Here is a 21,519-nt window from a genome sequence, read left to right as displayed (position 1 = left end):
CAATACGATTAATCATGAAAAAAAGCGGTGACAAATCCCCACCCCTACCTAACCCCCAAAAGGAGAAAGACAAAGGAGTTTTAAGTAAGAAGTTATAAATTTTACTAAATATTAAAAAAGAAGCAGTTTTCAAATTTAAAACAACTTTTCAGATGTCAAAGCCGTTTTAATTACAAGTTCTGCACGCTTCTACTTTCTGAACGATTTAAGATTTCAGGAAGTATCTTCCCAAGAATTCCTTTCTGCACTTTACAAATAATGTGCGACATACATGTATGAAAAAATAAATTGAAAAATAAAAAAAAACAAAAACAAAAATCACCATGAATCACCATCGTTAAACAAAAATGCCTGAAAAATTTTACACGTGTTTACCAATATAGGGTTTCTTCAATGCCTCAATGCAAGTGGATTTGACACACACGAATCCGAGACCTTGATTCCAGTTCGATGAGTTAAACTGCAGATATTATATTTTATGCCGCGTTTTTAAAATTTATTCTGAAGAGCGGGTTAGCATTGGTAACATGATGTTTAAAACTCTAGTTTCCCTTCTTTATCTCTTTTTTGCGTAAAGTTCAAATCAGGACTGCAATCAAAACACCAAAACATGTATTCAGATTTCCATTAAGAGTCGCGTTTTTAATACATTTCACGTTGTAACATTGCTATTTTTTTTAATTTTAGAAATGAGACAAAGAGGTCGCTTTGCCGGGTTTTCCCTTTATATCTCCTACACCCCTAAAAGAGCGGACGGCCATCTTTGTTACAACAACACACTTCCATTACCTCCCTTGGATTTTAAAACAACATGTATTGGCTATGGTCGTTATACGCTATCTATTACAATGAAAGACTGGACGGAGTAACCTACCCTGAAGGATACCAAATTCATAATGTGTACACCAATTTGTGTGAAGTGATTGTCCAAGGTTTCTTTTATTTTTTCCCCATTCATTTAGTGATTTTTTTCCTTTAAAAGTGAATGAATTGATCTTTACAAATGTAATATTTTAAGAACAAGTAATCATTGTTAATTGACAATACATGTAAATCTTCGATATATTTTTAATGTCGAGTTGAAGGCCATGTAGCAAGTGTTTTCGTCGTTTTACGTATACGATTCTGGACTAATTCTGCTTCATATGAATAAAAACTAGGTGTGGTAATAACGGGACCAATGCCAGGGAATTCCAACAGATTGGTGGAGAATCTAGTCTCAAAATTTCCCATTAATATTTTCAATCAGAAACTAAATTATCTATTTAATATCAACTTTAAAATATTTGTGTGTGCATGTACACGTCTAGTTATTATTATTAATGCTCATAATATTTACTTCCTTGTCAACTGTAATTATCCTATAATATTAAAATTTTATTAGGCTGCTCTAAAACTGTAGTTTATGGAGGTAACTGTAGCTTGCCTTGTCCAGCCAACTGTCGAGAAGAGCGATGTAACATTGTCAACGGAACATGCTTGGGATGTGTGCCTGGATACATGGGCGAAATGTGCCAAGAAGGTACAAAAAAACCTGACGGTTAAAAATCTATAGATACATAATTATATAATGCGTTAAAGTTTGGTGCATTCTTTGAAATTATATGTGATACAACTTCATCACAATTAGAATGTTCAATTGGATGGCACGGTAAAGAGTGTTCAAGACAATGTATGGGAAAATGTGGTGGTAACATTACATGCAACCACGTTACCGGAAATTGTGATGAAGGGTGTGCCCCTGGATGGAAAGGGAATCAGTGTAATGAACGTACGTAGAATTAACATACACTGTAATCTGAAATAGATTTTGTAGAACTCTTTTATATGGACTCATGAACAATATAAGTTAAATTTATATATATAGAGTGTAAGAATGGGACCTATGGTATAGGATGTGAACGTAACTGCAGTGGCCAATGTTTGAATGAAACCATCTGCAAAAAAGAAAATGGGTTTTGTGTAATGGGGTGTAATCCAGGATATTTTGGAATCCTCTGTGACGAGAGTTAGTTTCCTAATTCTAAATATTTGTCATTTTCCTACGAGTTTTTGATATCTCTTTCAACTATATTTATCCATGAATTATTTTATTACCGACAGCCTGTCCAAGTGGATTGTTTGGTAACAATTGCAGTGAACGTTGTAGTAAATACTGTAACAATGGAATCTGCGACCGAATCAATGGGAGTTGTATAAAAGGATGTTTGAATGGTTACATGGGGATAAGATGTTTAAATCGTAAGAATTTATGTTAATTGAATAAAGATAAATTTCAAAGTAATATATTTTTATAAATCTTAGTATTGAAATTGAAGCATTACGATGGGTTATCAAAAAGTTCGTGGACTATCGTCATAAAATCAAAACCGCTTTAGGCACATCAATGAATTTTAAAATATCTAGTTAGCATCATCTTTTCTATCTAAGGAATAAACCATAAATCATAAATTTTATTATTTAATAAATAAGTAATGTTTTTGTAAGCAATGGTATGTCCAGGCGGCGCAACTTAGAACATGACGTTTTTGCGACCTATGTGTAAACGAAAAAAAAAACTCACTTGATATGATCATTTGACATCCAAAATTCCCGTTAATTCAGGTATGTGTCGGAAAACAATTGTTCCATAAAATATGAAATTTTTACTTCATTCTGGAAGTTCTATGAAAATTTCTCGTGAATTTTACACGGAATGTCCAAACAAATGAGACCTTGAAAATGACGTCAAAAGGGGGAGGGGTTTCCGTTTCCAACATTCTATAAAGTTTTGCCCCTGAAAAAATGGTATAAACTAAAAATATGTTGAAATTGGCTACAGAGAAATAATATGCATCCAGAGTACTTGTCTTTTAATGTCAAAATAGATTCAGAGATAAAAGGGATACACAGTTAATGTCGATTTGCAGTCAAGGTGTGAAAAATCAATCACGTCAAAAAATGACGTTGATCATGTGTTGTAGATATTGAACTCCCAAAAGCAAAATATGGCGGCACAATCAAGCGCGGATCTCTCCCAATGTATTAATCAATTTGGAATATTACATTCATTGAAGACCACTATTCATGACATTATAAAGTCATAAAAACAAGGCGGGTTTACGTCCTAACTCAGCTCCAGGGAATCTCATCAGAAAAGTGTATGAGGTAGAAAAAGCGGACATTGAAAAAACAATGACGTTATCGGACGTCATGAAAATAAACGACGACAGCGCCGGGTGATCATATGTCGTTTTCATTTTATAATAATTTGGCAAATTAAATAATGAACGTATCAGGCTAAATTTTCCAACATTTCTTTATTTTGTTGCTTTATGTTCCATATAAATTTTGAAAGCACAGACTACATAGTACTAATTTTATTGCCTCAGTCCACGAACTTTTTGATAACCCCTCGTATTAATACAGACATAAGATGCCGGTACATTTATACATAATAACTGACATTACTGAAGAAGTTAAACGAATTTCTTGAGGTAAATACACGACTTTGAGACTTCAAAGACATTTTGTGAGTTTTTTCAATTAAACAATGGCCTGATTATACGAATTTAAGGATCAGACAACATGTACCTTAAATATTTTCAATTTGTGCAAAAAATAGGCAATTATCCTAAAGACATTTAACATCAATAACTTTTCAAATACTAGTAATAGCTTGCTGTGTTTACTTTAAACCAGAAAAATAAAGGATTATCTAAATTTCAAGCATTATTCAGCTGTGATAAAGATAGTTTTGGTTTGCAGCTTGTCCGAACGGTACCTTCGGCTATAAGTGTGGTAACGCTTGCTCCAAAAATTGTATTGATATATGTGACCACACGGATGGTCGATGCGACTGTTTACCCGGATTCACAGGTTCACCAAATTGCAAAACAGGTTGGTAGGTTTCCATTATTGATATTAAAATACAATTTACAATTTAAAAAAAACCCTCCTCAAATAAATAAATGTGTTTTTTTTATGTAGAGTAGTTATAAATATTAATACAATAGGGTTAACTTAGTCATGGTTAACTGAAAAATAAGATCCCCCCCCCCTTACAAAAGAATCATCAACTGAATGAAATCAGGAATATAGATTATTTCAATCCAAAAGCAAAATGAGATATATATATATATAGATATGATGTACTTTATGCATTCGTTTTAATGCAATAAGTATTTTGATAATCCGGTTACCCTTCTACTGGTTAATTTCTTTCCATAATCCTTTCAAAGCTAGAACACCTTATCTTATCCTCCTTCAATGAGTAAAAAGTCTGTAAAGCAGTTTGTCGTGTGTTGCCACCTTTGTGACGTTTAATAATTTGTTTGAAATTCTCAAAAGTATTATTAATAATGACATATAATTTTTAGCAGACACAAGATATCAAGATGAGAAATAAAACCAATTTTGTAAAGGGAGATAATCCAAATTTACAGTAATTACCACTTAGATTTAACAGAAAAATCATGAAAATGGGTCTGAAAACGCTAAAACATAAATTTAAACAACAAAGAAATGGTGGAGGCGGGGCGGCAGGAGGTAAATAACAAACTTTGAAACAACGTCCGTCCTCCAAGGATGTAGATGGGAGAAAAGGCAGAGTAACGCACCGCATGGTCAGAATTTCATTTGTTAGATTTTAATTGGTCAGGTTTTGATTGGTCAATCTCTGCCTCTCCTACCACGGTAAGACATGGAACAAAATTAACATTACAAAGCACAGCTATACAGTATTTCAGACTTTCACATTCAAGGAGGACACTTATTGATTACGATGAAAAATTTTAAGTAAACTTAAATTTATTTATTTTAATGCAATAAGTATTTTGATAATCCGGTTACCCTTCTACTGGTTAATTTCTTTCCATAATCCTTTCAAAGCTAGAACACCTTATCTTATCCTCCTTCAATGAGTAAAAAGTCTGTAAAACAGTTTGTCGTGTGTTGCCACCTTTGTGACGTTTAATAATTTGTTTGAAGTTCTCAAAAGTATTATTAATAATGACATATAATTTTTAGCAGACACAAGATATCAAGATGAGAAATAAAACCAATTTTGTAAAGGGAGATAATCCAAATTTATAGTAATTACCACTTAGATTTAACAGAAAAATCATGAAAATGGGTCTGAAAACGCCACTGACTTGACCGAACTAGGGAAAGTTCAGACCCATAAAGGAAAAATAAATGGCAACACACCTCAAACATAAATCATACCAAAAGTGAGAAAAATTTACAAACATGGGAAAAAAGATATGTCCCGTAATGCAATAAAACAACAATTTGAATTCACAAGTGTCTTATGAGGGATAAACATATGCCCCCATCACAACCAAAAGAGTTTACTATTCCTAGTGTATTATGTCTGTGGGTCCCAAGTATTAACGAATCACTATGTAGAATGTCCAATAAGGGATAAACATATGCCCTTATAGTCGCAAATCATCATCTTATTCGCTGTTTTTTACTAAGTTCACATGTATGTGGTATTCATTTAAGGACTGTCTCGAGCAATGTTTTAGATGAGGGATAGACATATGCCCCCATATTGGCTGGTAGGTGACAAGATCGCGTGCATATAAACATTTAAAATGGTGCGGAAGCTTACAGTGTGAAATATTTTCCAAAAAATGTTTAAAATTTAAAAATTATATAGAGATTTATTAATTACACCCATGAATCGATTTTAAATAAAATAATAATTATCATTAATAGTTTAATGATATCATCAGGTAGATTTAAATCACATACCCTTACATATTAATAAAAGAAAGAATTCTTACGTCGCAGTTGTTAAGCGTCGGTTCTAGTGTCGCGAATCAAGGAATTGACACTTTTGGCGCGAGTTTGAATCCCACTGTGGGACAATTGAAATTCTTTGGTCCGATCAAACCTTTATAAACTTGGGTCCCGTTAAAAAAAAAAAAAAAATCGGCTCTCACTGCTCAATGGTCTTTATAAGTTCCGAGGATTAAGATTCGCAGCTCTCTCCCAGCAAGTGCTGACGTCTCTATTTTAGTGAAAAATTCTCGAGGGGTATTAAACAACAAATGAACAAATTAAATCTGAAATTTAAATCATAAATTTGAGAGAAGTCATGTTCAAGGGCTTTTTCGACAGGTAAAAGCGGTGGATTTTTCTAATTTCTTAAAGAAAGATACTTATATTAGATTCTATTGAACAATTGTTGTTTATAATGAAAAAAAATTCAAAGGTTAATTATTAATAAAATAGATCAATAAATGAATGTTCTTTGTATTAATATTAAAACTCACCTGCTATAGTCATAGTAGTAGTAATAATAATAATAGGTGCATTTATAGTATATATATCCGGAATAGGAATTATAATAGTAGTAGCAGTATGTCGCACACTGACATTGATACAAACCTACAAATAAAAACAAAAACAAGTTTCTGAAGGATATGATACTTTTTTAATAATAGATGTAAAGGAAAAATTTCGTTTCAAATATACAAAAAAAAAATGCAGTTTAATTACTTACAAATTAGTAGAATAAATTTCAGGATGGTAAACCAACGATTGCTTCTAAAATTTATGATGGTACCCATGCTGATTGAAACGGACGGTGTAAGTTTGGTCTGGAATGTGAGACTTTATACTTTGGCTTATATATTTGTTACATTTTGTGCCAGTTCAAGTGAACATAACAACGAGTATAAAAACTAAAAGTTCTTTCAAAAACCTGTTTTAATTACGAGCACGTTCAAGGTTACACGGATATTGGAAATAACGGGGATTTTTTTAAAGCTGTCTTAAGAATATTATTTGTCACGTATTCCTGATAATTTGTAGCTAGGTTCATATGTACATAATCTTAAATATTAAAAACTGACACTAAAGAAACAATCCGGCATTGAATTCAGTATTTATTAAAATATTTTTTTTTTAAATCTTTGATAAAATGTTAAAAAAAAAATACAATTTTATAAAACTAAAAATATTTTATTTCGAAACAGTCTTTACAAGGCAAAAACAAAACTTCTTTTGATTAAATTTGCAATTGTTGCATATCAACGATTGAATTCGTGATTTTTAGAATAATTTGTATTTGTTTGTATACTGCATTTTTTTTTAAAGTTTCTAACGTTTATATATCAATAGTCGTTTTTATCTAAGAGGAAGTCATGAAAAACACTGTAAAGTACATTTTGTAGTAAAAATAGATAATCAACGTTCCATACAACGACTGCTTTAAAGTTTGGTATATAAACCAAAACAACAAAGTGTCCCTCATTGATTTTAAATCTTAGTTTTTAAATATTCAACTAAAGATAAAAAAAAAAATTAATGACAATGATAATTTTGGGCTTGTGGGGAATTGTAAGTGCAAAAATGCTTATAAGTTGTAACTTACTCATCAACAAGCAATCTAACATATTCTAAATAAATGAACAATTATTTTTTATAAAATTCTCAATTCGTTTTTCTTTTTAAAATTTTTTTTGTTTCATTTATGCGTAAAATCTAAAATAGTTTCTATCGCTGGGAATACAGATAACCTGAAGATATTTCTTGAAACTTTCTTCATGTTGAATCTAATTAAGCAATAACTGAGTTGTGAAAATGTTTAAAAAAAAATAACGACTCCTGACGGTCGTTAAAAGATATTAAAAGTTTACTTGAGTGAACCGGATTACCTCAGATAATGATAAAATGAGAACACGCCTTTTCATAATGAAGATAAACATGCATTTTAGTTAGGGGGCGTCAGTTTAATTTTGAGGGGTGGGGGATGATGCCGGCAGATTTTGGGAAAATAAATAATCTGTCCTCGAAATTGTTGAAATCGGCCCCTCTGTTCTCGACTAAGGAAGACATTTTTAATCTCTTCTTGATGCTACTGGAATAATTAATCTTGCTAAGTAAAATTAGCCTCTTCCCCTTTGGAATGAAATGGTCATCCCCTTATTGTTTTTCACATTTTCAAATTATGTTTCAGACATATATACACAATCTCTAACCAGAGTTATCGTTCAACTAATACCTCTGTCAACGTCTGAAAAGTAGTACGGAAGCGTAGGGAATGTGATTTTCTTTCAAATATTTAAAATGACCCACAAGAAGCTTAACATAGGTACATTTCTACATATGCGTCAAATTCAATGCTGTAAGTTTTTTTGTTTATAAAAACTTAACCATGTTGAAATTTATCGGCAATGCGTTTTAAATTTTCCCCGTTCGTAATATCCTGCAGAGAAGAAATCCCATATAAGATATGATGAAAAAACATTATCTGATTCGAATTCTCGTGAGTAAACTTTCATTTAAGATGTTAAACAAGAATATAGAAGTTTTGCATTAATAGTTTATTATGCAAAAGGTAAAAGTAAGTTTTGCCAAGAATCTTGGCATTTAGTCGTGGACAGAAGTGTTGTAGCGAAGCGAACGATAAATCTTGGTAGACATTGATAAATACTTTGAAGTGAATAAGTCTATGGGAATCGAAAAGGAAGTAATCTAGTGAACCTCTAGTAAGAATATAGCAGCTGATCAATGTTTCACATACTGACTTTGCATCTCCTTGTCGCCCGCGTAGCGCTGTGGTTAGAGTGTCTGCTCTAGAGTTGCAAAGTTAGGAGTCAATCCTTACGTCGTGGGTGGTGGCACGAAAAGATCCCTCCCTTCTCAATGACCTTGAGTGCCGAGTATAGGACAAAATTTGCCGGCATCTCTACCGGCAAGTGGTGGCGTCTCTATATAAATGAACAATTCTAGAGAGGGTGTTAAACAATATACATTCAATCAATCATTTATCTATCTAGTAAAAAAATACATGTAAGGATTTATTTTGTTGATCTTTTTTTTGCAGTTTTATAAAGTACATTTTATAAAGTAAATATTTTTTTAACGACTCATTTAGAACAAAGCGGGTTGATGTTCTTTAAATTATTCTGTTTTTATTTACTTTTAATATGGACGGTATGCACAATATAAAACTTTTTGTTGTATACATCTGGCTTTATATTGGAAACAATAGGTTGCTTATTAAGATAATGTGTAAAAAAAAAATAGGAAATGGTATTTTTTTTATACATTTTAATTTCAGAGACAGTTTGGTATATTCAATTCTGTTGAAATGAGAAATAAATATTGGGAAACATTTTTGTACATTTATAATATTGTGTGTTTTGTCGAAATTAAAATGTCCGTTGTGAATTTCCGACCTTTATATACACGATAATTATAACGGTACACAAGGAAGTATTAAGTATTAATACCTAACACAGTGCACTAAAAATTGTTATAGCCAATGTTCCGCACAATAACTAGCGTCAACTATACAATGAAACTAAGTAGCCAATGAGTGGAATCAACAATAAAATTTAACATGACTGTATATAATTTCAATTGAAGAGTTGTTAAAAGTTTTTTGGAAGAATCCTGGAAATATTCCAGGGTCACTTTTCTGACAACCATTCATATACATGTAATTCGATACCGCACAGATGCTGATGCAGTTTTAGTTTAGATCGAAAGTGACAAATAATTTTGCTAAGTCTAAACGCTGGTGTCTTATGACGTCATATGTATGTGTCATTACCAAAAAGAAGTCTGAACGGTGACGATTTTACTCTAGAACACTCCCTTCTTAAAATGTGGAAATTTTCTTTCAGTCGTGTAAACGTGTATGTTGACGGCACAACTGGCGAGAGAAGATTGATTCTAGACCGGGCTCGTCAAACCCTGTGTGATGTTTGCTACGTCTTGACCCTGTTGACCCTGACGTCATATGACGTCCTTTGAAATAACATTATCAATCTGAACAGTCTTATTTTAATCAATAATGAGAGCACAGGTAACTGCAGAAAAAAAAATGTTTGGATCAATGTGCAAAGTCTGAATTTTCTCTTTGTCCGGGCGTTTCTTGAAGAGCTCAAAGTGACGAACATTGGTTTGCAACGTCGCTTTAATCTTAATCTGTTCCTGTTAGGCAGAAGGGGAAACAGAATTGAAAACAGAAAAAAAAAATTTCACAACTCTCGCCCTTCTCACGTGTAGGCGAATCTAAAACGAGAAAGCAGTATCATTAGAAAAGGAGGAATTTGTTTCTGGGCCGATTATATCAAGAGCAATATAGTATGCAAGTGTCAAAATACGAAAATAAATCTCTACACATTATGTTAATTAACCAGAAGCTACTGGTATAAGATTGAATTAAATAAAATCCAGTTTAGCAGTGTAAATGAAAAATATGACATAATTTACAATAATTTCATCCTTAATTATATATTATATAATGTACAACTAATATTGATATTTTTTACTGATAAAGTCCATTGATTTTATGAGGCTGAACATTTACTGTTCACTAGAATATATCAGATGGAAACATAAGTAAATTATTTCAAAAGCTGACTGCGCTGTAACAATCGAAACAACATAACACAGATTCGAGCATTCAATGTATCTTAAGGCAGGTCCACACTTTTACGGATCCGGTTTTAATTTTACACACCGATATAAAATTATGATTATCCTTGTCTATCGATATAAAATCTTTTTGGATGATTGAAAATAATTTAGCAAGTATCTATTTGTTTATTAAAGTTTTATTGTGCACATAAAGCATTTAATGTACATTATTTATAGGAATCACCACTTTGCACTCTGTCCATAGGTTCTATATGTAATTTAGTACATACACAGACCGAGAATTCTTAATTGCCGTTATGGACCTAAAGCTTTTAATTTTTTTTCAAACAAACAAACTTGAGATCTATTTATCTTTAATTTTTAGCCTATATCATCATTTTAAATTTACTTTTTTATAAGTTTTGCTAAGAACGATTGCAAAAAAAGATATTCCAAAAATGGGGGTGTAGGTGTTCAAAAGGCTGTTTTGTAAAAACTTTCTGGTCAACCATAATAAAGTATGTTTTTTTGCTAACCTAAGATATAATTCTAAATAATTGTGAAGAAAAAATAGCATATAAACATAAAAGATTTTGAGAAATATGTAAAATAAAGATATTTTGAGCCTTTTCTCTGAGAGATTTTGACACAATCAACATCAATTTTTTAGTGTTTTCAAATAGAAATTTCAAATATTTTCTTGACAAATGAATATTTATGATTTTCCAAAGTTTTAACAATAATTGGTTGTAATATGGTACATAGCTTAATAAAATATGATGTTACACTTCTATATGTTGAATTTTGGCTGTTAAAGTTTTAGAGGTATATACTCCGAGACATGTTGCATGAAAATTAACCTGCAAAGATATGTTTTTTATGGGTATTTTAGTTAGATTATGACTTATATAAGATTTTCAAATCAAAAAATAAACAGTTTGACAGAAAATTCTGAAAGTACGGACCAACCTTAAGAGCTAGTCAGCGAGGAAACCATGCAAAAATCAAAAATCGTTCAAATGGGAGGTTGCAACTTAGGAGTTTTTAGTGGCTTAAAATTTTCTACATAAAGGTAAAAGTCAGAATATTCACAAAAAATGTCGAACCCTGCATCTATTTTTAGCAACAGCTCATGTGCATATTTGTCGGAAATTATACAAAATTGATCTCAAGTCAAAAAGTTACCTTTTGTCATCAATTCATTTTCAAATGTTGTTTTATTTTCAAAGTCATGGTTCAATTAACACAATTAATGAGAAAAAACTTAACTCAAATGAATGTTATATTTTTTACACATCGATTTATAGATCCTAAATAAATGAGTATGATTTTTAACCATTTTCTGATGCTCATTTCACTGAAGACGAAGGTTGAAATTAAATTAAATTAATTCTTACTTGAAAAATGATCTAAGGTCTACGTTGTATAAAAATATTGAGCTTGGGAAATACTATCTACATGTTGTAAATTAACTTTGAAATACCATTTTTTGCTACAATTTCACCTATTCTAAATAACAGTCTTTTACCATATTTTTGGATTATTTATATGATATTTAATTGAAAAAGAGAAGATTCTTCGTCTAAGGTATTTATTAGAAGAGGAATAACTGTTTTGGATACTTCATATAACTATCTTTTGCTTATTCTAGCCCCTTTTTACCAATTTGCTGGAGTTAGATTGTTATCTCCCCTTTTTCGAACTCTTTAGTATTATTGGGTAAAAAGTGACAGGTATGATCATATTTTCTTCACCAAGGGAGTTGTTGTGGAGCATTATTGCACTATGAAGAGGGAAAAACTTATTTTAAGATATTTGAATGTAAGAAAGAAACAACATAAACAAATAGCAGGCCCATAGGAAGCCTATAGGAAGCAATTCCATTATCAACTACCAAGATTTCCATAGAAAGTAAAAAAAAATTACAGGTCATCAGATTTTTTTTTTTGGGGGGGGGCATATACATGTAGTAGCTATGTTTTCTATAAGGTTCTGTCCTCGGGGAATCTACATGTATTTCATGGGTTTTTTTTTTATTGTCTCAGCAACTTGTTTTGTCATCAGTTGAGAAGATATAAGAATATTCAAACAGGTATTTGATTGCATGCTCTCAACAAATTAAAAAATAATTGGTAAATTCAATCTGCATGTAAAATGTTTACGTTTCATAAATTTAGTGTGTTTTTAAGTTAACCAAACACCGTCATTCCAACAAATAATTTTAATTTTACATTACATACTTTAAACTACGGTGTTATGTAACATTCATATACTGATAAAGTCAGATCTCCCATTTAAAATCATCAGCTCAAAAGGAGATGCCACCGATTCAGGTACCCCACCGTTAAAAGACCCTCGATAAATATTGGTAAAATTATTCGGAGGAGGGTACCTCCTTCCCCCAAGAAAATATGAGTCGTTACTGCAGCCATAACTTTGCCAGTTTGCAGTACAAAGTGGAAAAAACTTAAAACCGGCTATAAATACCATAAAAGACTGGATTAATATTCAAACAAATTGGAAGGGGGGGGGGGCTATCACATTTTGTCAAAATTATTTTCAAAACACTATTAATAAAATTGTATAAGGCTTTGTAAATCAATATTTTACATTTTCTGAATAACCATAAAGGTATTATTAATTCCATTCTAGAGAGAGATAAATTGTTTTTTTTCAATGTTATATGTATCCACACTGAAATAGTTGGGGGAGGGGACGTGTCAGTCGATCAAGGTCAGGATAATAAATATATATATATATCTAGCACCCAATCGTTTAACCCCATCCAACTCCCCACAATTTACACACTAATATTGAAATGGATAAAATAATGAAAAATGATAAGGGTTCTGGAGGGGTGTTGCTAAAACGAGGAACGGAACACGAAAAAACGTATTATATTTTTTTTATTTTAGATAAAATCACTTTAAATACACAAATTTAAAACAATATATATTTTATTCGTGTTCGTAAAATCTCTTATTCACGAAAATCGCAGTCATAGCAGTGACGTAGAAACGATTTTGAAAGGGTCGGGGGGGGGATAACTTACCTGCAAAGAATTTGCCAAGCGAAAAAAAGAAGACAATTGTTTGATTCGGGAGGTGGGATAAGAGTAAACTCCAGCATCTTTCATTTTTTTAAAACTCCTTTACGGAGTATTTTGCATAACATCTGTCAGTATTTTTATAAGATTGTACCTATTTCAAATTGGCAGAAAGCAATCACTGAACTGAAGGCTCAAATTTTATAGGTTCAAATCTCAAAATTTATGTGAATGATACTGAAATAGAGTCCGTTTAAATTTAAATACTTGTAATTTCCCATTCATTAATTAAAAAGAAACTAACTTACAAAATGTAGTGAACATAAATTATATAGTCATATGATTGTTGAGAAATTGCAAGAAAGCCAATACAATTTATTATGCTTTTTCATTTCTAAACAAGTGGCAAAATGCTAATCTTTATATTAGGGGTAATGTCTGACAATTTAGTTTAATTTGATTTTCAATTTTAATATTTTTCAATCTTAATAATTATTTTACAGAAAATTGTTACATGTTTCAATATCTAACAACAATTGTTTATAATTTAAAGTACTATATTTGACTTTGTAACCCATTTGAGTTTGGGCGAATTTTTCGAAAATTGGCAATTTGTAAATCCCCATATCTCAATTATTTATCATTTCCCAAGCTCAATAGTTTGCAAAGATAGTATTTAGAGTTATATTTGTACAATAAAATCAAAAAAAAATTAATTTCAAAGATACGTCTTGGAAGATTTAAGGCATGAAATTTGTAATACTTTTGGCAATTCTTGAAAATTGGCATCATGGCAATTTTCAAGAGATGTCTGTCCTTTGATATATTTCATATTTGATTATGATAAATGTCAATTTTGAAAGAACATATTCTCATATTACTTAAAAATACCTTGAAGTTAATGGAAATGCAAGTTTAATTTTGAGTAAAATAATTCAAATGTGAATTTTACCATTTTTCTTGAATATTTTAAGTGCATTTGCACTTAAATGTGCAAAAAAGGAGGTGGCGCTGTCTACGGCTGCCATGTTGAATGATGGGAATTTTTTGGTCATTTTTAATTACATATTGTAAAGTATAACTACCCACCAAATTTCATTAAGATATGACAACCTTCGAATTGGACAGTTCTGCATGGTTTTCTCGCGGACTGACTCTTAGGTACCTAAACTAAGTATATGCAACTTTAAGATTAGTTTATTAAATTTATGTATGTAAAATAGTGTAGAAGACATTTTCGTTAGGTTGAACTGTAGCTCTCTGGACGTCAATTTTATTTTTTAGACCAGTGAGCTACAGATCAGTGTTTTTAGCCAAGATTTAAAAGAAAAAAACATCAAACTCTTTCACAGAGTTTCATTAGATATAGACAAACAATGAATGTAGTTATAAGCTGATTTTAGCAATGATCTTGTGATCAACTTACCTATAAAGAAATGTTAATACACTATTCAAATAAGAAAGGGATACTGTAGTGCTTAAATGTACAAAAAGATACGAAACCTGGCTTATTTCATTAACCAGGAAGTATTTGAAAAGAAATTAAACACTCAAATACATGAACATCAATCCAACTTTCACGATCTGCACCAGATACTCATGATGATCACGTCACAAATTTGCATGGCAGGTTAAACTAAAATGAATACTCAGAAGATTTTAATTGTATATATGCATGTACTAGGAACGCTACAGGTTGGCACAAGACAGGACGCTGTTCCATGGTCAATGAATGATTCCCCGTCTGTTATCAGCATATTATGGTCCAGACATCTCACGCGTGCTTCAAGGTCTGTTCAGGTTAGATCACGATCCAGTCGACTAAGGGCAACAACGCAGGCTGAGGACAGATTCATCCTACAGCACAGGATTCCGAATAAATTGAAAAAAATATCCTACTTTTTTTCTCATTTGTTTTCTTCCTGACGCCATGACCTGAATTTCATTGTCCTTGTAAATAGAATATCCACTACTTTTTGAATAGTATACTACATAACTATACTTCCATACATTGTTAGGATGTTACGAGTAATAAAAAAAATATTCATTTATACTCAAGGTCTAGGTTCTGATAAGCACACTGATTTTCGGATGCTTGCATTATTTCATAAGAGTTCTTTTCGTCGTTGACATTCAAGTCCTGATAATTGTGTACGTTATCATCTGAGGTATTGGTCTTTGGAGAAGCAGTCGGTTCGCTTTTTGTGCCTTTAGTTGCAAACTTTGGAATTCTTTCCTTAAAACCGTTGCAGCTGTGTGATCTGTAAAAGTTAAGTATAAAGCTTTACACCGTATGCCAAATTGAAACTTTTACAATATTGTCTCAAAATATTGTTTTTAATTTTTTAATCGATCAAATGAAAATTCTTATGACAGATATCCGTTTAGTTTATTTTATATGAAAAGGGCATAATAATTACTTTTTTTTCAAATTGAAGTAAATTGAAAGGAACTTGTCACCGATTGAAAAGTTTGTTTTGCTTGTTTTGTGTATTATAACTTTTTCCTTATATACACCGTGGAATGATTTTTCCTATTTGCTAAATTTTTGTACAGTGTAAATAACAAGAGGCCCATGGGCCACATCGCTCACCTGAGACGCTTTGACCATTCTGTTCTTTACCAGATTTCCTCCTTATAATTCATAATGCATCCCCGCCCTACCCCACTGATCATAATTTAGACATTTTGAAATCTACACTACCCCAGGATCCTTCCATGTGCACATAAGTTTCAACTTTTCTGGCACAGTGGTTCTTAAGAAGAAGATTTTCAAAGATATTTCCTGTATATTCCTAATGTAAAAATTTGATTCCCCATTGTGGCCCCGCCCTTCTCCCGGGGGTCATGATTTGGACAATTTAGAATCTACACTAGCTCCGGATGCTTCCATATAAGTTTCAGCTTTTCTGGCCCAGTGGTTCTTGAGAAGAGGATTTTCAAAGAATTTTCCTTTATATTTCTATGTAAAACTTTGATTCCCTATTGTGGCCCCGCCCTTCACCCAGAGGTCATGATTTGAACAATTTAAAATCTACACTAGCCCAGGATCCTTCCACATAGGTTTCAGCTTTTCTGGCCCAGTGGTTCTTGAGAAGATTTTCAAAGATTTTTCCTATATATTCCTATGTAAAACTTTGATTCCCCATTGTGGCCCCGCGCTTCCCCCGGGGGTCATGATTTGACCAAATTAGAATCTACACTATACCAGGATGCTTCCATATAAGTTTCAGGTTTTCTGGCCCAGTGGTTCTTGAGAAGAAGATTTTCAAGGATTTTTCCGATATATTTCTATGTAAAACTTTGATTCCCCATTGTAGCCCCACCCTACCCCCAGGGGTCATGATTTGAACAAACTTGAATCTACACTACCTGAAGATGATTCCACATGAGTTTCATCTCTCCTGGCCCAGTGGTATTTTAGAAGATTTTTAAAAAATGCCATTAATTTTTCTCCAATTCATAATTATCTCCCCTTGGAAAAGGGCATGGCCCTTCACTTGACCAAACTTGAATCCCCTTTACCCAAGAATACCTTGTACCAAGTTTGGTTGAAATTGGCCCAGTGGTTCTTGAGAAGAATATGAAAATGTGAAAAGTTTACAATGACAACGCCGACAACGACAGACAACGGACAAATTGCGATCAGAAAAGCTCACTTGAGTGAGCTAAAAAAAACATTCAGAGTATGATATATACCTCAAGTAAAAGTGAACAAAGGCAGCTATGAAACAAAGTGAATATACTGCAACTACTACGGAAAGTCCTACTGTTGATGCACTTGTGGAACTATCCCCTGGAATAAAGTGAAAAGTTGATTATCTTGAAAATACTATGAATCAAAAATTTTCAAGTTAATTTAATTTTTGATGTTTACATGGTAATAAGAAAAATTCATTGCCCCTGGAGATAAGAAAAATTCCGTGCTGCTCATTCACTACAAAATGAAATTCCCCGAAGCATTTGATATTCCCCGAACTTCAAAAAATAATCTCACTAGATTTTTTTTTTTTATTTAGCAGTAGTTTGGGTTAAAATAAAATCTCCCTAATAACACACAAAAAGTTTATATCTAAATTAACACTTATTAGTAAACTATTAAAATTTTTCTCTGCTTTTATATTATTCAATACAGATTAAGAAAGGATACATGTAACGATCTTACGAAGAAAGTCACAAGCTACTCCAACATAATTATCTTTACACCCTAGAGAGCAACTTCCATCATATCTGCTGCAGGTCTCTTCACTGACACATTGACCGCTACATCGATATTGACAGTTTATACCGTAAAATCCAGGTAAACATTCTAAAATATAACATTATACAAGTTTGTATTGCACCACTTTTTGAAAACCAATAATCAAATTGTTCAAGGTATAAAAAAGTTGAAGATATAATGTAGTTAAGCTGTTTAGAATTAAGTTTTGTTTTCTTCCTGTATGACATTCTTTAAAGGATAAATGTATGGAAAAGCATTAGTCTGCATATTTCAAGAGTTACATGTAGCAAATTCAAGTGTTTATTAAATACCTCTTGAACAGTTTGGCAGTAAATCCAGGTACACATTTACAGGAACCATCGATATTTCCACAAGTACCAATACAGTTAGGAGAACAAATTCCAGAGCAATTTAAACCGTACGAACCAACAGGACAAACTAAAAAAAAAGATTTTGATTTAAGTATAGCCACTAACCAAAGAGTTAGGGGTCTTACATAATTTATATTTTTGAAATATTACAATATTTAGATTTCTATTTAATGTTTAGATTTCTATTTAAACTACAGTTTTCTATTTTATTCATTGTAGCATTTAATTGATACAAATTTCCTTTAAGTTTTTAAGTTAAGCAGATGGCTTGTAAATACTATATCTAGTACATTGTTATCTAGTCTTTGAAGTCAATTTAGTTAATCCCTGTGCAATTATCTTTTGTGACGCTGAAGACAGTATAGGTGTCACAGTAATTAACACTTTACCTAGCCATATAAATCTATTGTACAGATGTCAAAGAATCTTGAGTAAATCAAACAATCACTCAATTTACCTTAAGGCTAAGATTATATTTTATCAAACAAAGAACAAGAGATAATCTGAGTAGTGGTTTAGCAGTAAGAGAGTTAGGAGCTAGGGCTAGAGCAAGCAGCTGGCAGACCCAGTCTTGGATTGTAAATAATGTACAAATTACTCCTTTAATAAAGACTGTAAAGACATTTTATCTTATGTCTTACTCCTTGACAAATCCATGTCAAGGACAGTAACCATGTCTATTGGTTACTGCGTGACCCAGTGTTGAGGCCAAGTGTGCACATGTGTGCAATAGGGTGCACTACTTATTCCGGGTGGACCCCTACCCTCCCCGCCGGCCAGTCACATAAGGTACAACAGAAAAAAGCATATTATTTAAATAGAATGCCAACTATAAAAATCTGCTAAGATTAGATATTTTAAATGTCTCATTTTTTTAACAAAGAAAGGTGATTGCAAGTAAAAACGTACTTAAATTTGTCAAATCTATTGTTGAATCCATGGAAAGAAAGCTACTAATACGATTTATCCGATAAATGTTCTCATTGAGAAAGTTTCCCGGATAATTTATCTAGAAATTTCAGTTTTTTGTGACTGTTTAATCTTGCTGTAAAATTTGCTAATATGTGTTATTTTGATTTTTTTTATTTACTGTCAATCCAGAAAATAGATCCCAAAGAAATGCAAAAGTGAATGCTAATTGATAAACGAAAGATCTTTTATTATGTTTTACATTAAATTACTTAATTTTTATTTTATAATATTTTTAAATATTTATTCCAAATGTAAAAAAACAGACAAATAATACTGCCTAAAATCAAGAAAAAGAAATTTTCTAGAGAATTAAATATCCTTTGTCTTAATCAAATACAGTTATCCATCACACTGGTTGTAAATCATCTTTTCTTCATTTCATGTTATTTCAAAAACAAAAATTTTAGTTTGTACTTTAATGTACTGATAAAATTTAATTTCATTTTCAATTTAGATATACCTTTACTACAGAGGGATCCAAAATATCCAGGAGCGCAACCTTTGCTGCAGATGCCATTTACAATGTTGCAAGTCTCATTGTAAAGACAGTTTCCGCTGCAAATATTCGCACACTTGACTCCAAATTTTCCAAAGGCACAAGCTTTGATCGATGTAAAATTCCAATATTAATTATTTTTTTATAAGGTAAAGTAGATTTTAAAAAATATCAAAAAATATCTTTGTTAATCTCATTTCAGATTTTCAAGGAAGGGATGGTCTTAAAGATATTTAAATGAGGGGTAATTGCAGTATAATGCATTATGCTACATGTAAAAAAGCAATTGACAAACAAAAGTATTTTTATTCATCCTAAATACCTTCATCGCAGAGTTCTCCCCTGTACCCGGCATTACATCCAGAGTCACAATGCCCATTTTCCTCGTTACACGTGGCATTATTCTCGCAATGACCACTACAGTTAAAGGCACAATTTGGGCCAAAATTTCCATAGTCACATTCTACAACAGATAACAAACAGAATTTTTTTTATAACAAATTTCGTACTTAATACATTATTCTTTTCTCCATGCATTCCCTCTACAGTACGAAGTTTGAATACCTCTTTTGGTGGAGTTTTTATGCTTAAAAACCCGATTCCTGAATTTTTTTGTTAACTGGTTATTTTATTTTATTTAAATTTTTCTCTGAACCAAACATATTTACGTTTTTCACAAAATGTCCCTGTCCATCCTGCTGCACATTTCTCCGGACATTCACCAGTCACGTGATTGCAAGGTAACTCATTCAGGCAATGTCCTGAACACTGATATTTACAGTCTAAACCATAAGACCACGATGGACATTCTATTATTGTAAACAAAAGACCACTGACAAAATTTTAAATAATAAACTTTTGATGATACAACGTATTAACGTAAAGTGTTATGTTACTAGTTTCCATTAGCAACAATAATACAAAGCACATTTCGATCTGCGTTTCTTTGGAAAATAAAGAAAATTGTAAAAAAAAAAAAAGAAATCTCAATAAAAAGCATTTATTTTTTTCCATGATGGAATCTTGCACTTGTGTCCACAACTGCAAAAACTGTTTTTGACATTATCAACGTATTCCACAAGTAACTACTGTACAATTTTGAAAACTAAGACCACCTTACTTTAAATTTATTCAGAATTTAATGGTATCAAATTGATCTATGACTAATTATATCAACAATTAACATTTCACCATGCGATAGAGTTACTGATTGAATGAAAAATAATACGAAAATTTGAATATAAATGAGATATTAATCCGTGGCAACAGAGTTGAAGGGGATATAATAACTTCAAAAATGTCTACCTTTATTACAGAATCCTCCCCTCCATCCAGGTTTACAAGAAAAGCATGTTCCATTAACAATGTGGCATGTGTTATCCTGGCAATTTTCAGGGCACTGCAAGTCGCAATTAATTCCATAAAACCGTACATCTTCACAACCTTTGCAGAAATAAGAATAAGGACTTTATGAATTCTTTGTTTGTTGATGTAGGATGTATAGGTGCTGCCTTAAAGGAAACTTTAAGCAGATGCTATGCTTACCTAACACAATCACTTCACATAACTCTGTATACGACAACATTCCGTACCCATCCGGATATTGAACTCCTGGTAGCCTTTCATTGTAGAAGAACAGATAACGTGCATAACCTACACAGGTTGTATTGAAATCCAGTGAAGGTAGACTTGGACCATCCTTATAACAAAGTAATCCATCTTCAATATTTGAAGAATTAGACAGAAAGAGGGAAAAACCAGCAAATCGACCTTTTTGTCTTAATTCTGAAAAAAGAAACAAACATGTTTCATTGTCTCCTGAACAATGTTTGTATTTTTGAATACCGTTCAACGGATTTTAATCAAATACATGCCAATGCAAGATATCGCTTTTTTATGAGAATTTGATAGCACTTGTCATAAGAGGATTCAGAGGGGGTGGGGGCATATTTCCTTTCCTTTTCATTTTATACAAGTTGAAAAAGAAATGGCACACTGAGTTTGAAATCAAGCAAAGACTATATTTTTGGTGGAATGGAGGCGTATT

General features: G+C 32.0%; 1 protein-coding gene across 1 annotated transcript; it reads right to left on the bottom strand.

The window, feature by feature from the left end:
• Positions 1-15,274: 15,274 nt before the first annotated feature.
• LOC134266992 (multiple epidermal growth factor-like domains protein 11) lies at positions 15,275-21,381 on the bottom strand. Its single transcript, XM_062749217.1, has 10 exons — positions 21,018-21,381; positions 20,778-20,915; positions 20,141-20,281; positions 19,795-19,935; positions 19,437-19,577; positions 17,945-18,071; positions 17,755-17,861; positions 17,577-17,720; positions 17,111-17,207; positions 15,275-15,672 (listed from the first exon to the last, which is right to left on the bottom strand). The coding sequence occupies exons 1-10, from the start codon at positions 21,055-21,057 to the stop codon at positions 15,456-15,458; spliced, it is 1,293 nt and encodes a 430-aa protein (XP_062605201.1). The 5' UTR covers positions 21,058-21,381; the 3' UTR covers positions 15,275-15,455.
• Between the last annotated feature and the right edge of the window lie 138 nt (positions 21,382-21,519).

This window comes from Saccostrea cucullata, unplaced genomic scaffold, assembly GCF_032062105.1.
Source record: "Saccostrea cucullata isolate Sc308-1 unplaced genomic scaffold, CSIRO_AGI_Scuc_v1 ctg9787, whole genome shotgun sequence".
Classification (NCBI taxonomy): Eukaryota; Metazoa; Mollusca; class Bivalvia; order Ostreida; family Ostreidae; genus Saccostrea; species Saccostrea cuccullata.
Note: the sequence above shows the minus strand (reverse complement) of the source record. Positions and strands in the feature narration are given on the sequence as shown.